Raw genomic sequence first — 18741 nt, forward strand, 5'->3', positions numbered from 1 at the left:
TCCTCCTGCACTGTGATGGTTCAAATGCCTTAGCATGGCCCTCAATTCAGCCCTAACACTCAATCTACAAACCACCTCATGCAAAGAGTTGACTCAGTGGAAAAGACTCTGATGCTGGGAGGGATTGGGGGCAGGAGGAGAAGGGGACAACAGAGAATGAGATGGCTGGATGGCATCACCAACTTGGTGGACATGAGTTTGAGTGAATTCTGGGAGTTGGTGATGGACAGGGAGGCCTGGCGTGCTGTGATTCATGGGGTCGCAAAGAGTCGGACACGACTGAGCAACTGAACTGAACTCCAGATTGACTGAAGACCCCTTTGCTACCCCCAATAAAATGACCATTTCCATATTAAGTCCCTTCCATGCTTCATAGAGTAGTCTACCAAATTTCCATTCCATTATCTAGAAACTTTAAAACTTTTAACAATATAAACATTATAGCCCAGTTGAACCATTCATGCTTCATCAATCTGGGTTTATATGTTTATTTCGGAATTTTTCAACTACCCCTCAGAAGTGTTGATTTCTTAGGGGCATTATCATCTCTCCCTCTTTAAAAATATCACGGTGCCTAATAAAGTGCTGAGAAAACAACAGATACTAAAAACATGATTGAAAGTGAGTTGAAGGAACTAGTTGAGAATGTTTGCAAAGGCTCATAGCCAACCTCTAAATTTAGAGAAAAAAGATGCAAATGATAACTGATAAAGATTTCCATGAAAATAAAATATTGCTAGTTCCAAAGTAAATGAAGTATCAAATATTTCTTTTGACCAATAAAGTCCAAGAGCTAATGAACTCAAAGATAGATGGGACAATATAAGACCATGCTAAGTTTCTTCATCTGGGAAATAAATCTGATTCACCAGAGGTCCTTCCCAAACTGAAAATTCTGGTAGAATGATAAAGACAAAATATGTATCACAATATTTCCAACAGGTCTTTTGCTTCTATGCCTTTACATAATTAAGTAAGCCATATGTCTACATGTATTTGTATTCACCTTATTTCAGAAAAGAACATTAGGGTTTGTTTTTCCAATAATGTGTAATTAATTGTATGTATGACTAATTGCATGACTTATCATAAATTTAAATTGATTTTTAAATCCTGGCAAGTGTACTTTCTACATTGTTAACAATGGGAAAAAAAAACCCTTAAAACTCTGCATAAATAAAAACTTGACCTTGTAGATTAAGAGACACAACCACCACCACAACAAATAACAGAACTTTCAGAAACTGAAACAGACCCAAGGCTCATCTGTGTGCTGTTAATACTATTAACAATAATCACAATTTATTGGTGCTGGCATATGCCACACACTCTATATTTCTTTCATTTTCATAATGCTATGCCATAACTATGCTTATTTTAAATATAAGGAGAGGGAGGCTCTGAATTCAGTAACTTGTCCAAGGATATACAGAGAAAACATCAGAATTAGTATTTAAACCCAGGACGCTGGTCCACCTACCTCCAAACTCTGGGTTCAACTTTCACTGGCACATGACATCCTCTTAAAATAAGGTGTGAAGGCCAAGGGAAAGGGTACAGGAGAAAAGGTTTAATATGTGTTGAGAAGTACATTACTTGGTGGGATGGATGGATGGTTAGATAGATAGATGAATAGGTAGATAAGATAGATATAGACAATATAGATCAGTATTTATGGTAACTGTATGAGACAGATGCTATCATCTTCATTTTATAGGGACATAACATATTCATTCATATGCCCAACATCATTGCCCTAGAAATGTTGGAATAGGAAATAAATGTTGTGTGTGTGTGATGTTTCTAAATGCTCCGTCTCTCCATTGTACCACACAACCTCATAAGTAACAAAGGAGAGTGAAAATAATCTGAAGTCATTCAGTCCAAAAGCCAAAAATGGCAAAAGTCTATGTCCACTGATGTCCCTACATTTCAGTAAAATTAGTGCAGAAGAAAAGGAAACCTTATTGTTGGTCCAAATACATTAAAAATAACAGTCATGAGAATCCCATTCTTGTATTAAATAGTGCAAGAACACTCATCTCAGAAAAGGATGTATTCGTATGCACCATATTTTATGAGAATTTGCAGATTTTAAAAGGCATAATATTGCCTAGTTGCCAGGAATTTTTCTACTTAGCATCCTTCAACTCGATATTGAAGATTCTGGAAAACACTTTCACCACTTTATGAACCATATGCAGAGTTTGATTCTTCTCCAATTTTTTTTTTCATTTGTTATTATCATCATCAGAGAGGATTACATCTCATCTACTTAGCTGCTAGAATGAAGATTTCAGTTTGGAGGAGAGCCGATTTAAAAAAAAAAAAAGTTAGCTGCTTCAGGCAACAGTCCTTTTGATCTGCTCATTAACACTTTTCAAATGTTCGAGTGATGTGGGCATTCTTTGCGCTAGAAAATGTCAGCACTGGAGCCTGCAGCCAGCTTGATGCAATCATATGTTCCGATATTCAGAAAAGAGTGAAAAGAACTGTCAACAGTGAACTGCCTTGGATTAAAAAAAAAAGATACTGTGTAACGACTGTAGATCAAGTAGTATTTCAGAAGTGACTCTTGCCAGTGACAGAAGCAAATGCCCAATATTTCAGCAATGTCATCTAAGCACCTAAGGGTCCACAGACTTCAAGAACTCATCCTTAGTGTGTACAAAAACTTGTTTAAAATACATGTGGAATTTCCTTTCACTCTTCCCTTTCTTTTTTGATAAGATCATAGAACAAGTGCAATGCCTTTCCTCTCATGAATACAAAGTTCTCTGACATTAGTGTTTGGGAAGTCCTTTTCCAAATCCCACAAAGTGAGTTGCTTTCAACAATGAGACCAAGATATGGCTGGGTTATCTGCCTCCCTTTCCTTTCCTCCTTGACAGACTCATCAATGTTCAAAGAGACTGCTTAGAATAAACAAATAATAGTGGGAAGTCCGGACAATAAATATAATTTTAAATGCCTAACGAGGACTGGGAAGAACAATGTGAGAGTGTGCTTTGAAGGGTCAGGGAGCATGCATGCTCAGTTGTGTCCAACTCTTTTGCAACCTCATGGACTGTAGTCTGCCAGGCTCCTCTGCCCATGGAATTCTCCAGGCAAGAATACTGGAGTGGGTTGCCATTTCCTCCTCCAGGGGATCTTCCCGACCCAGGGATCGAACTGGCGTCTTCTCTATCAGCAAGCATATTCTTTACTACTGGGCCACCTGGGAAGCCCCGTGAGAGTGTATTCTCCTGGAGTTAAGTAAAGGTACTGCTCTCAAGGTAAATAAACTAACACTGGGAAGAGTGTGATACCCTGTTCTGTAATGATGATCTGTTGGAAAACATCACCATAGAACCAATAAGTACTAACATCACACTCTATTTCAAAGAGGCAACCAAACATAAATCATTTTAATTAATGGTGCAAGGAAGGCATATTAAAATTTAAATTCCTTCTGTTTTATTGTGCATTCTTAAAAAAAAAAATCAGGCTGCTCTCAAAGTAACTCAGTAAAGGCACCAAGAGCCCTCCTCAACAATAAAAAACAAGTGCAATGTAGAAGCATTATTACTATTTAGAAAGGACAGCACAGCTGTTGCTGGCTAAGAAAATGATTCTATATAGCTCTAGTCAGATATATCCTCATCATGAAAGCCCCAGCTTACTTATAAGTAAACTGGGCTTTAAAAATATAACTTTTTAAAATGGTTTTTTAAAAAGATTTATGAGATCTTTATGCAATGTCTTAAATGTACTGAGGAAAAATGAGCTTGCAGTTCTCCCTTGTGGATGGAGAACTTTGGCCAAGGATACTAGAGCAAAGTGAACATTTATCATTTTCAGCATATTCAGATATTTATTTGCAGCTGGATAACACACTCTAATTGACAACACTCCAGAAAGTCTTTGTTTGCCACCTCAATAGCCTTACATCTGTAATTTTGCAGAATGCCCAGTTCTTCCAAATGATGCAACTAAAGGACGGTCAGTTCTGCTATCCTGGTAGTAAAACAAACCTGCCGTAAACTCAACACATCTTATTAGTTAAACAGTGATGTAAAGAGACGTATTTTCTGATATCTCCCTCATGATTCAATACATAATTGTTTTTAACTTCTCCCCTTTTTTAATCTAAGGAAAAGGAAGGCTGCTGCTGACATCTTTGTTATAGAAAAGCAGTTATGAAGGATGGATATGGGGTTATTCAATGAATAGGAAACAGAATCATAAACAGGTTATGAGAAATAACTTTACACAAAAATGAGAACTTCCCCCCCTGATGGAATAGTTTGCAAACTCAACATACTCTATAGTTCACTAATAACAGAGCCTAAAAATTCCAGCTTTGCATGAGGGTTCTACTATTATTACTACTATTACTACTACTACGAGATAAAGTTCTCCAAAGATCATTGATTTAGATCCTATTTGCCATGGAAAACCTAGGCACACAGAGGACACAAATCTGCAACATTTTAATCTGTCTTTAATGATATCACCTATCTCTTTTATCCTTTAATATACTCATTAAATGAATTGAAACATTTAACATTTTTAAACAGTCTAATATTAAAAGCATCATTGGTAGCCAGATATTCTATTTGGGGAGTTTTTTCCTAACCTTTTTTATTCTATATTCCTCTTTGGCAATCTGATTATAGGGGACCAATGAACCCCTTCCTAGACTTAACAAGCTAAATAAAAATACACAGGATTAAAAGGAAGCCAATTGTATTGAAACGTAACTGTCAAATCTACTTTAAAAACAAGAAACCAAATCTGTGAAACAGAAATACTATGTGCTTCTTTATTAGTTCATCAAATAATGAAATATAATAGTAGGTCTAGGAACTATCATGATTTCTTAAAGTTTAATTGACTTACAATAGTTTTGTGTGTACAGCATAGTGGTTCAATATTTTTATATCATAGAAAGTTGTAACAATACAACTATTTTGCCTGTTCCATACATTATATCCTCATGACTAATTATATCCTCATGACTATCTTATAACTTGTATTCTGGATCTCTTAATCCCCTTCACCCATCCCTCACCCCTTCCCCTCTGGCAACCACTTGTTTGTCCTCTGTATCCATATCTTCTTCTGTTTGGTTATACTTGTTCTTTGTTTTGTTTTCTAGGTTGCACAAATAAGTGGAAACATATGGTATTTGTCTTTCCCTCTCATAATTTTGAAATAGTGGTACGTATCTGAATATGTATGGGACTGGACTGGTTTCTACCATCACATAATAAGCACCCTGAGACAGCTGACCATGGATCTTTGCTGTCATGCTGTCAATGGGTTCTAATAACATATATGTCTCGGATACTTCGTAAAATAGGAAACCTGTTTCTTCGACAAATTCCTGTCACTCGGAAACAGTGCATAAATTCTACTCAGTATATAAAGCATTACGCATATTTACTTGACAGTTGACCCAAAACAAAACAGAATGGTAACTCTAATTTTAAAGAACGCACATGGGTTTTAACTGCCACAGAATCACTGCAAATATTTTAAGAATATTTCCTTATCTCCCATCTTACAACTTCTTGCACTCCGTAGACAGTTTTGGTAATGAGTTGATCCGAAAACATATTATATAAGAATTCCCCAAAATCAATAGCCCTGAGCGGTGATCCCCAGCTCTGGCGAATATCAGAATCATGTAGGGAATCTCTTAGATCTTTAATGCTGCAATAACAAATTACCACAAACAGTGGCTTAACACAACAGAAATTTATATTCCTATAGTTCTAGATGCCAGGAGTCCAAACTGAGTCTTACAACTAAAGTCTGGTGTCATTAGAGCTGGTTCCTTCTGCAGACTCGAGGGGTTTATCACTCCTTGCCCCTTCCAGCTCCTGGTGACTGCCAGCATTCCCTGACTAGAAGCTGCATCACTTTGGTCTCTGCCTCCATGGTCACACTGCCCTCTCCCCATCTGTGGTCTTATCTCCTCTGTCACCCTATTATATGGGTACAGTGATGGTATTTAGAGCCAGCTAGGTCATTCCGGATGATCTCCCTATTTCAAGATCCTGAATTTCATTATATCTGTAAAGTCTCTTTTGCCATAGAAGACAATGATCACAGTTTCCAGGAATTAAGACCTGGATATCTTTAGGGATCAGTATTGACCTTACCATAGGGGCTATCCTAAACCATACTGATCCCTGGAGATGTCTCAGCCAACCACCCTTTCCCCTCAGAGAGAGACACCACAGATAGAAATCTGACAGCAACTACTCTGAGAGCCTTCCAGTTACTAGGAGCAGAAAAAAAAAAAATCCGGGTTAAGACATAGGTAACATTGTCATCTCTGAGTCATTAATTAGATATCTGTGAAATTTTAATCTCTGAAAAATGAATGGTTAAATTATTTCACAAGATATTTTTTAAAACTATGAAATGATTCAATGAAGAATGTGTGACAAATATGGGTGCCTCTGTTCAGGGTTTGTTTCCATTCCAGGATTTCTATCTCGATAAGAGCTTCTAAGCATATGATTCCCAAGGAGGTGATGGCTGACATAGTCTAAATGTGCCTGAAAACAGACATTTTAAGCTGTTTAATAATATTTCAGTTGAAAGGCTAAATGTTTGCCCCCATACTTAAAAGACACTCAAACAAAAGAAATTTACACAACACCAAGCTGAAATAAGGACTTCTCTGATGACTCAGACATTAAAGAATTGACCGGCAATGCGGGAAACCCAGGTTTGATCCCTGGGTTGGGAAGATCCTCTGGAGAAGGAAATTGCAACCCACTCTAGTATTCTTGCTTGGAGAATTCCATGGACAGAGGCTACAGTCCATGGGGTTGCAAAGAGCTGGACACAACTGAGTGACTAACACTAAGCTGAAATAAATGCATTTCAATGCCTATTAAAAAGAATTATTACCGGTAATAGTTGATAGTCAAAGTCCAAAATAATCCCTAATAACCGAACATTGCTAAAAATCAACTAATCATATTCTAATACCAGCATTGTGGAAATATGTTCTCTAAACATAATCAAATAAATAAATATCCTGCAGCTGTACTATCATAGTACACCTCCTGTTATACTCAAGATCTCGTTTTTCATAAGGCTATGGTCTCCTTTGACCCTTCCTTTTTACATCAGCTCCTCATCTTTCTCTAACTGATTTAGCTTACTTGTTATATTCCAACTCTCTATACTTTGTTAGAGACACTTTGCTCAGGCTATATCTTTTTTTTTTTAAATACAAATGTTAAAGGTTACACTCCATTTACAGTTATTACAAAACAATGGCCATATTCCTTGTGTTGTGTAATACATCGTTGTAGGAGAAGGCAATGGCAACCCACTCCGGTACAGTGGCTGCACTCTGCTGGAGCAGCTGTGAAGAGATTTTCCACCGCCAAGCTAAGTGAAACCCAAATAAGACGGTAGGTATTGGGAGGGGCCATTAGAGGGCAGACACACTGAAATCATAATCACAAAAAACTAGTTGATCTGATCATATGGACCACAGCCCTGTCTAACTCAATGAAACTAAGCCATGCCGTGTGGGGCCACCCAAGACGGACGGGTCATGGTGGAGAGGTCTGACAGAATGTGGTCCACTGAAGAAGGGAATGATAAACCACTTCAGTATGCTTGCCTTGAGAACCCCATGAACAGTATCAAAAGGCAAATGATAGGATACTGAATGAGGAATTTCCCAGGTCGGTAGGTGCCCAGTATGCTACTGGAGATCAGTGGAGAAGTAACTCCAGAAAGAACGAAGGGATGGAGCCAAAGCCAAACAAATACTCAGTTGTGGATATAACTGGTGATAGAAGCAAGGTCCGATGCTGTAAAGGGCAATATTTCATGGGAACCTGGAATGTTAGGTCCATGAATCAAGGCAAATTGGAAGTGGTCAAACAGGAGATGGCAAGAGTGAACATAGACATTCTAGGAATCAGTGAACTAAAATGGACTGGAATGGGTGAATTTAACTCAGATGACCATTATATCTACTACTGTGGGCAGGAATCCCTTAGAAGAAATGGAGTAGCCATCATGGTCAACAAAAGAGTTCGAAATGCAGTACTTGGATGCAATCTTAAAAACGACAGAATGATTTCTGTTCGTTTCCAAGGCAAACCATTCAATATTACAGTAATCCAAGTCTATGCCCCAACGAGTAATTCTGAAGAAGCCGAAGTTGAACGGTTCTATGAAGACCTACAAGACCTTTTAGAACTAACACCCAAAAAAGATGTCCTTTTCATTATAGGGGACTGGAATGCAAAAGTAGGATGTCAAGAAACACCTGGAGTAACAGGCAAATTTGGCCTTGGAGCACGAAATGAAGCAGGGCAAAGGCTAATAGAGTTTTGCCAAGAGAACGCACTGGTCATAGCAAACACCCTCTTCCAACAACACAAGAGAAGACTCTACACATGGACATCACCAGATGGTCAACACCGAAATCAGACTGATTATTTTCTTTGCAGCCAAAGATGGAGAAGCTGTATACAGTTAGCAAAAATAAGACCAGGAGCTGACTGTGGCTCAGATTATGAACTCCTTATTGCCAAATTCAGACTTAAATTGAAGAAAGTAGGGCAAACCACTAGACCATTCAGATATGACCTAAATCAAATCCCTTATGATTATACAGTGGAAGTGACAAATAGATTTAAGGGACTAGATCTGATTGATAGAGTGCCTGATGAACTCTGGACAGAAGTTCGTGACATTGTACAGGACACAGGGTCCAAGACCATCCCCATGGAAAAGAAATGCAAAAAAGCAAAATGGCTGTCTGGGGAGGCCTTACAAATAGCTGTGAAAAGAAGAGAAGTGAAAAGCAAAGGAGAAAAGGAAAGATATAAGCGTCTGAATGCAGAGTTCCAAAGAATAGCAAGGAGAGATAAGAAAGCCTTCCTCAGTGATCAATGCAAAGAAATAGAGGAAAACAACAGAATAGGAAAAACAAGAGATCTTTTCAAGAAAATTAGAGATATCAAGGGAACGTTTCATGCAAAGATGGGCTCGATAAAGGACAGAAATGGTATGGACCTAACAGAAGCAGAAGATATTAAGAAGAGGTGGCAAGAATACACAGAAGAACTGTACAAAAAAGATCTTCACGACCAAGATAATCACGATGGCGTGATCACTCACCTGGAACCAGACATCTTGGAATGTGAAGTCAAGTGGGCCTTAGAGAGCATCACTACAAACAAAGCTAGTGGAGGTGACGGAATTCCAATCGAGCTATTTCAAATCCTGAAAGATGATGCTGTGAAAGTGCTGCACTCAATATGCCAGAAAATTTGGAAAACTCAGCAATGGCCACAGGACTGGAAAAGGACAGTCTTCATTCCAATCCCAAAGAAAGGGAATGCCAAAGAATGCTCAAACTACCGCACAACTGCACTCATCTCACACGCTAGTAAAGTCATGCTCAAAATTCTCCAAGCCAGGCTTCAGCAATATGTGAACCGTGAACTTCCAGATGTTCAAGCAGGTTTTAGAAAAGGCAGAGGCACCAGAGATCAAATTGCCAACATCCGCTGGATCATGAAGAAAGCAAGAGAGTTCCAGAAAAACATCTATTTCTGCTTCATTGACTATGCCAAAGCCTTTGACTGTGTGGATCACAATAAACTGTGGAAAATTCTGAAAAAATGGGAATACCAGACCACCTGACCTGCCTCTTGAGAAACCTGTATGCAGGTCAGGAAGCAACAGTTAGAACTGGACATGGAACAACAGATCGGTTCCAAATAGGAAAAGGAGTACGTCAAGGTTGTATATTGTCACCCTGCTTATTTAACTTATATGCAGAGTACATCATGAGGAACGCTGGGCTGGAAGAAGCACAAGCTGGAATCAAGATTGCCGGGAGAAATATCAATAACTTCAGATATGCAGATGACCCCACCCTTATGGCAGAAAGTGAAGAGGAACTCAAAGGCCTCTTGATGAAAGTGAAAGAGGAGAGTGAAAAGGTTGGCTTGAAGCTCAACATTCAGCAAACGAAGATCATGGCATCTGGTCCCATCACTTCATGGGAAATAGATGGGGAAACAGTGGAAACAGTGTCAGACTTTATTTTTTTGGGCTCCAAAATCACTGCAGATGCTGACTGCAGCCAGGAAATTAAAAGACGCTTACTCCCTGGAAGGAAAGTTATGACCAACATAGATGGCATATTAAAAAGCAGAGACATTACTTTGCCAACCAAGGTCCGTCTAGTCAAGGCTATGGTTTTTCCCGTGGTCATGTATGGCTGTGGGAGTTGGACTGTGAAGAAAGCTGATCGCCAAAGAATTGATGCTTTTGAACTGTGGTGCTGGAGGAGACTCTTGAGAGTCCCTTGGACTGCAAGGAGATCCAACCAGTCCATTCTAAAGGAGATCAATCCTGGGTGTTCATTGGAAGGACTGATGCTAAAGCTGAAACTGCAATACTTTGGCCACCTCATGCGACGAGTTGACTCACTGGAAAAGACTCTGATGCTGGGAGGGATTGGGGGCGGGAGGAGACGGGGACGACAGAGAATGAGATGGCTGGATGGCATCACCGACTCAATGGACATGAGTTTGAGTGAACTCCGGGAGTTGGTGATGGACAGGGAGGCCTGGCGTGCTGTGATTCATGGGGTCGCAAAGAGTCGGGCACAACTGAGAAACTGAACTGAACTGTACTGAACTGAGGAGAAGGCAATGGCAACCCACTCCGGTACTCTTGCCTGGAGAGTCCCAGGGACGGGGGAGCCTGGTGGGCTGCCGTCTCTGGGGTCGCACAGAGTCGGACACGACTGAAGCGACTTAGCAGCAGCAGCCTAACTTATACCCAATAGTTGGTACTCCCCACTCCCCCCATCCCTACGTTGCCCCTCCCCTGCCCACCGCCATATCTAAGGCACACTGTCTATTACTGGCTTGTATTTCAATAGCTGATGGATCTCAGTTGGGTAAGACTTAATCCCCACTGGGACCAGATCTCAGCACCATATACAGCAAGTAAAGCTTCTTTCAGGGCATCAGTGATCAAATCTTTCCAGTGTTTTCTCCTCACCGCTGGGGTGAGTTCAAACTTCCTCAAAGACATAGGAGGTTCATGCCTAGATCCTAAAGCATATTTCACTGCTCCTTTCCCTGGCACGCTAGACCTCAGCCTATGACATCTCAAAGCACGTCTGAATAACTTGTAATTCCACACACACTTCATAGGAAATGTCCCTCATCAACTGCCAAAGTCAGTTTGGAATCGGCAGCTCCACCCAGTTTCCCTGAAACAATCCCTCAATTCTGGCAAATTCCTCTTTCCTTTGTGTTCCTGACATGTGTTGCTCCTGGCATACTCATGAACCTCCATTCTCACTTTGTCTACCATTCTGTGCTTCGTATTAAAATATGAGTTTCCATATCATATGGTAGACATTTCTGAACCCCTAATTCCAAGCCCATCACTGGCTCAGATTACTAAGGGCTGAATGCAGAATTTTGCCTCTATTTTCTCTCTGCTTTTAAGTCTGTGTTTTTAGGGAACATTTGTTCTGATTCATTTATGTGCTCAGTCGCTCAGTAACGTCTGATTCTTTGTGGCCCTGTGAACTGCAGCCCACCAGGCTCCTCTATCTATAGGATTTTCCAGGCAAGAATACTGGAGTGGGTTGCCATTTCCTACATTTTCTTCCTGACCCAGGGATCGAACCAGCATCTCTTATATCTCCTGCTTTGGTACGTGGGTTATTTACTACTAGCACCACCTGGAAAGCTCAATTCATTTATTTTTAGATCTAAAGGCAAGTTCATACTCAAGGCTAACTGCTCTGTAGTCTATATTTCTAAATGTAAAATAAGGATGATTCTCTCTATTAAATAAGTTGCAGAAATTAGTAAGCATTCATGATGTCTCTGTAAATAGAAAGCCCTGCTGACATCCTAAAAACACACCTTAATGGTGTCCCTCTATACCCTGCATAAAGAAATATAATTCCTGATTCCCAATCTGCAGAGTTTCAGGGATGGAATGGATCTAGTCTCACTACCTGATGATTGAATCCCCTCTATAACATCACATGTGACGGTGAAGACTTCATTTGATTACATCAAGTGTTATGGTAAAGAAACTGCCTGCCAAGCAGGAGATTTGGGTTTGATTCCTGGGTTAGGAAAATCCTCTGGAGAAGGAAATGGCAAACCCACTCCAGTGCTCTTGTCTGGGAAATGCCATGGACAGAGGAGCCTGGTGGCCTACAGTCCAGGGGGTTGCAAAAGAGTCAGACACAACTGAGCAACTGAGCAGGAATGCAGCAACCTCACAAAGAAGCCCAGTTCAGTCTTCTCAAGTGTCCTTGTAAAAAACCATATACTTTGACACTTTTGAGCCCTCTGGTCAATAGCAAATGAAAATGCAAAGTAACAAAAGAATGAAAACCACCCCTGTGAATTTGAAATTAAAAAAGTAAGGAGTACAAATCATATTGAGGCACCTCTTTGCTTTTTAATTTGAGACTCAAGAAAGTTAGCTCTTCTAAAAATCACCATATCTAATATAATCAAGATTACAACAGGAAACTGAGCATAAATTGCTGTGGCAGGAAACTGATTAGTTCAGCAAAGAGACAGGATGCTTCTTGTCTCTGCTGTTGTCTAAATTAATTCTGTGCCTCCTCCGTGGCCAACTGCTCTGAGATAAAGGATTGTAAAGTTGCCTCATGAAAGTGGACTGAAGTACGATGAATAATAAATGTAGAAGTAATACAAAGCACTGCCTGAAGTTGCAAGGAGTGGAAATCAGTCAGCAAGGGTGAGAGGGGAAAAGAGTCTAGTAATATTACGTAAAACACTACTGTGATCCACAAAACATAAAGTTCAATATAATGTGCTGATAAGAAGAGGATATCAAAATAGGTAGTAGGCATGCTTTGAAGGAGCACTTCTTCAGAATAACCTTTTCTATGAAGCCTGAACAATCCAAGTTATATTGCTTGAAATGTGCTGATGTTTGTTACTTAGAGCTCCACCTCGTGACAGGCAGAATAATGGCCCCATAAAGATGTCCACCTGCCAAAGCAGGAGATGCAAGAGATGCGGGTTCGATCCCTGGGACAGGATGATCCATTGGTGAAGGAAATGGCAACCCACTCCAGTATGTTTGCCTGGAGAACCCCATAGACAGAGGTGCCTGGAGGGCTACAGTCCATGGGGTCACAAAGAGTCAGACACAACTGAGCAACTGAGCACACACACACATACAAGGATCAGTTCAGTTCAGTCACTCAGTCGTGTCCGACTCTTTATATCCATGCTCTAATTCCCTGGAACTGTGAATAAGCTGTCTTCCAGGACCAAAGAGACCTTGCAGATGTGATTAGCATGAAGGATATTGAGATGCGAGATTATGCATGCATGCATAATGCATGCATGCGTGCATCAAGGTGGGTCCAACCTAATCACATGGTTCCTTGATATTGGAGGTCCTTTCCCAGCTGGGTTTGGAATCAGAAAGACATGTGACTACAGAAGAATGGTGACAGAGATGCAGCATGCCTGGCTCTGAAGCTGGAGGAAGGGGCTTAGGCAAGAATGGAAGGAGCCCCTGCAAGCTGCAAAGAGCAAGGGAGCAGATTCTCCTCTAGAGCATTAAGAGAGGAATGTATCACTGTCGATACTTTTCAGCTTAGTTTAGCCCAGCAAGACCCATGTTGGATCTGTGATTACATAACTGTTAGGTAATAAATTTGTGTTGCTTTAAGCCAGCAAATGTGTGGCAATTTGCTACAGTAGCACTAGAAAGCTTGCATATATCCATGTTCTTTCAGAGGTTTTACTCAAGCATGAAAAATGACACAACCTCAAACCAACTGTCATAACTTCAAAGTGACTGTTTCACAGACACCCTAACATTTGCATGTGACTTATTTCTAAAATGTTTTTCCAAGAGGCAAACAGAAAAAGTCCTGAAATAGTGTATCTTTCAAAGAGATAATGAAACATTCAATAAGCAATGAAAACAAAACAAAATAAACCCCAAACCTGACAGATTATCAACCCCTCTCAATGAATCCAGTAGAAAATATCATTCAATTTACTTGAAATTCTTTTGTACTTGAGTGGGAAATTCTTTATCCCTATCATCATTCCTACCTCCTCCTCTTCTTCCCCTAAACCTGATTTTGAAGTGCTTCCTAGATGAAGTTTTATAGTAAACATTTATTAGCAGGCATGAATAGAATTTCTGACAATGATTAAAATATATAACTATTAAAATTCAATTTGCTAACTGAAACTTTGCTGTTGTTGAGCAATGTGGCACTGATTCATATTTCAGCCTTACTTTACACCTTGATGTTTAAAAAAAAAAGGACTGCAAATCCTTCTTACTTACCACTTTGCAGCAAAGGGGCCAAAACCACCACATCAGTCCAATACCCAAGAGCAGCAGTAACACCAAAATAGCAATGAGGGCTGCAATCCCACTAGACTGGAGGAAGCCGAAAACAAAAACAAGGCAGTCAGCAAAGTTGATGGTCCAATCCCAAACATATACTTTTTAAGGAAACACCAGAAAAAATGATAGGAAGCATCGTAATGTTAAACCAGATTGCTAATATATTCCTTTACATTCTTTAAATTGTATAAATTATCTTACTACTTATATACTACTTACATTATATTCCATTTTATATTTATATAATATACTAAATATAATCTATTTGTATTAAATTTCCTCATATTATACCTCATATATATTACGTTAAGACAGGCAAGGATAAGTATAAAACCCTCCCAAAGTGTTTGAAATTATACCTTAAAGAAAAATGGGAAAAAAATCACAATTTGGAGTTGTGCGAATGGTCCTGTGCTGTGTGTGCTAAGTTGCTTCAATTGTATCCAACTCTTTGTGACCCACCAGGCTCCTCTGTCCATAGGATTCTCCAGGCAAGAATATTGGAGTGGGTTGCCATTTCCTACTCCAGGGATCGAACCACATCACTCTCCTCTCTTGCCATGGCAGGCAGGTTCTCTGGCACTAGCGCCACCTAGGAAGCCCCATGAACAGTCCCTATGGTCTCTGGGAAAAGATTATTGTGGCTACAAGCATGATTACCTCTAGGCAGAATTTATGCAGAATTTCCCCAGACTTTTTGATGATGGAGCATTATTTCTTCATATACTTAAATGGTAGGACACGATGAATACCAAAACTCACCAAATAGGTGACAAACCAACAACAATGGTTCTTGTTGGCAAGTGGCACACATGTATCAATGTAAGGATGCAATTTTATGCATTCGTATATCAGAGGATCACCCATGGCAGTTCAAGTGCTGCCCAATCACAACCACAAACCACACTGGTGTTCTTTCACTTCCTAATAACGAGCTCCTCCAGTCCTAACACCTCTGTCCTGGGCTCAACTTCTACCTGCTTCATCTACCAACGACCTATTCATCCTACAGGGCGTAGCTAAAGCCACTTCCTCAGGAAGCCTTCCTCGTACCTTCTGGCTAGAAAGTACCCCTTCTTACTGTACATGGCACAGTTCTCTGAACCTTAAACTTTAGCACTTAGCACAATTTATGTATTTGATTTGCTTATTTATTTATGATAAACTACAATTATTTAATTTGTCTTTTCTATATTCACTATGAGTTCTAGGAAGGCAGGGCCTATTCCTAATCTATTTATCCAGGTATATTCCAGGCCTGGTATGTAAAACTATTTACTAAGAGAATGAACTCCAAATAAATGAGATGGCAAGAGCCACAAACACAAAGTGAAAGTTTCTCGGTCATATCCGACTCTTTGCAACTCCATGGAATACAGTCCTTGGAATTCTCCAGGCCAGAATACTGGAGTGGATAGCCTTTCCCTTCTCCAGCAGATCTTCCCAACCCAGGAATTGAATGAGGGTCTCCTGCATTGTGGGCAAATTCTTTACCACCTGAGCTATGACACAAAGAAGAGTACTTAATTTTTAGCACAGAGATCAATTTTCCAAGAGAACAAAGTGTCTCTTTCAAATGCTTACTCTCTGAGATCCCCAGTAATCATGTTTTGTTTGTATTTTTATTTTTTTAAGAAAAGACTTCAAGGAAGGAAAAAAAAATCAAAGAAATAAATCAATACATTCTCTCTGGGTGGGAATTTGGGTCTTTATAAGGCAAGTTTTCAGAGATACATACTCGGTCATTCAAAACAAATAAGAAGTTCAAGCCCAGAAATCAAGGCAAGAATCACATTTATCCCAAGAGCTGATAAAGAGAGAGCCTGAAGCTGAAAGAACCTACCAACGCTCATCTTAGAACGGTCTTGCCTTACAATTGTTAGTCTGGATGTCTAATTTTAAGCAAGCTGTTTAATTCTTAGGGGACTCTGTTTTCTAATCTATACAATAATAAAGTCAGTTGTCCCAAAGCATGAAATTCTTTGTGGCAAAGTGATAACCAGGATATCTCTCTTAGAAAAGCACTGTGTACATTAACATATTTTTAAAGCTCTGAATGGTTTTGCAGTAGGAAAAAAAAAGTCCAAATTACATCAGCACAAATCAATATTTTTCTCATAACATTATCAATATCCTACAGAACTAGGATCCCCCAGTATCCATTTGGGGAAATGTTAGGACTGATCAAAAAACTAAAAGACTTTTGGATGTTGAAGTAACAGTGGTGCTGGCATTAAATTAGAACATTTTATGATGGAATTTGAATTGTAATGCATAATAACTTATGCACAAAGAGATAATGATCTTTATGTAGACATGCTTGACTGCTCACTCCCTCAATCGTGTCTGATTCTTTGCAACCCCATAGAGTGTAGTCTTCCAGGCTCCTCTGTCCATGGAAGTTTCCAGGCAAAAGAATACTGGAATGGGTTGCCATTTCCTACTCCAGGTGATATTCCTGACCTAGGGATTAAACTTGTGTCTCCTGAATTGCTAGGTGGGCTCTTTACCACTGAGCCGCCAGAGAAGCCTCTTTATGTAGATAGTTATTTGTAAATAACTGAAGAAGAGAAGGTAGTTTTCAAAAGTATTAGTTTAAGGAGCGTTAGCAAAATATTCTTTATATTATCAGAAAAATCTTGAAATGTGAGTCACAGTTTCCCAGTATTATGTTAGTATACCACAGTATAAAAAAAGAAAAAGATTACCATACAGTGACTTGGAAACTATCTCCAAACAAATCAGTTTTCAAAGACATTGATTATTAACTGCGTTTCAATTTTAATAAATCCACTAAACATAACTTATAAAATAATTCTCAGGGCAACACAGACCATAAAACATGCACTGACTTCAGAAATTTTAGAGAAGATTAACAATCAAGTATATACATGAACAATGAAAGCCATTCTTTGCTTTCTAATTTTGCATCTGGATATAAGAAGGAATAACCTACAAGCTATTTATATAACTGATGTTAGGTTGCAAATTAACCAAAACAGACACCACCAAAATAGCACCTAGAATCTTTGACTTGTCATGTAATCTATTTTCAGAAGACAATAAAAGTTAAGTACAGAAACTTCACACACACATACAATCTTCATAAAGCTCTATTATTTACAATTAACCCACTTTTAAGGCACTTGAAGATGCTGCTACATGGTATTTACCATAAAACATTAATTTTAATTTTAAGAAATGAAAAGACATGTAGTCATCTAGCAACTTCTTGATGTATAGTTTGATAGAATTAAAGTATAAACTCAACATGTATTTATTGATGTAACCTAAACATCTAAGTCAGTGTCTTGCAGATAGAAATTTGTGTGTGTATATGTGTGTGTATCAGTGAGAGAGAAGATAAATACATCACAGAAAATGTTCAGGTAATTATCTAAGTTCTCTGTTCTCAAAACCAAAGGAAGTAATTCAGAGCACACATCAGGATACTTATGAAAGCACTCAAAGTGCATCTTTCTACACGGAATTCCAAACATTCATGAACAAATCATGCAATGATTACACTAAGCTCTGAAATCTAGACAAACAAGAATATAACAATATCAACAGAATACATAGAAAACTATGATATCCTATGGGAGAAATGTTGTCAAATGTGTTAAATTCATGATCCCACCTTTAAGTTCTTACATAAGACACTCCCAATCTGTGACCATTCATGTATGGAGTGAACACAACGTTCCCCCCAGACCTTTCCTGCACGAGGATTGAGCCACAGTGTCCATGTTTCGAAATGGCTCACCATTTGGCTCTGCTCACAAATTCCAAAAGGGTACTATGAACATTTGTTTTCCCCTTTTCTTAGAATTCAAATCCTATGTTCAGAAATACAGACATGAAACTAGAAGGTGTGAATATGCTACAAGTTTAGTGGTTAGTGTTTTTTTTTTTCTTTCTACAAATGTGTCATGAGCAGAAAATTCAGAAAATCATACTGACAGAATACAAAGTAGACGGGCTAGCCATGACAGGCCGTCAAAATTCTTGCATTTTCTTTCAAAAATGTCCCTGTGAGGAACTCACAAAACACTGTGCACATCCAGATGTAAATATAATTTCATATAATAATATTATCATCTCAACTGATTCTGAAGATTAGTATACAAGAAAACTATGAAAATATACACTTTCCACAGACCTTCAGACTTGTTCTATCATATTTAAGTTAAGCATGAGGGGGAACAGGTCACAGTAAGCAAAGAATTGAACGCAACTGGAACTTGCCGTAAACACTCCCCTGGATGCCCCAGTCCCAGACATGAGTTCAGTTAACTGGATACAAAT

At 39.1% G+C, this 18741-nt stretch overlaps 1 protein-coding gene across 1 annotated transcript in view; it reads right to left on the reverse strand.

Moving 5' to 3' along the window:
* ANTXR2 (ANTXR cell adhesion molecule 2) overlaps positions 1-18741 on the reverse strand; it is a 178920-nt gene that overhangs the window by 88111 nt on the left and 72068 nt on the right. The window contains exon 12 of the mRNA XM_055433967.2: positions 14371-14466. Within this exon, the coding sequence (XP_055289942.1) occupies positions 14371-14466 (96 nt within the window). The remainder of the gene's footprint in view (positions 1-14370; positions 14467-18741) is intronic.

Source organism: Moschus berezovskii, chromosome 5, assembly GCF_049115385.1.
Source record: "Moschus berezovskii isolate FMDL1 chromosome 5, NW_MosBer_1.0, whole genome shotgun sequence".
Classification (NCBI taxonomy): domain Eukaryota; kingdom Metazoa; phylum Chordata; class Mammalia; order Artiodactyla; family Moschidae; genus Moschus; species Moschus berezovskii.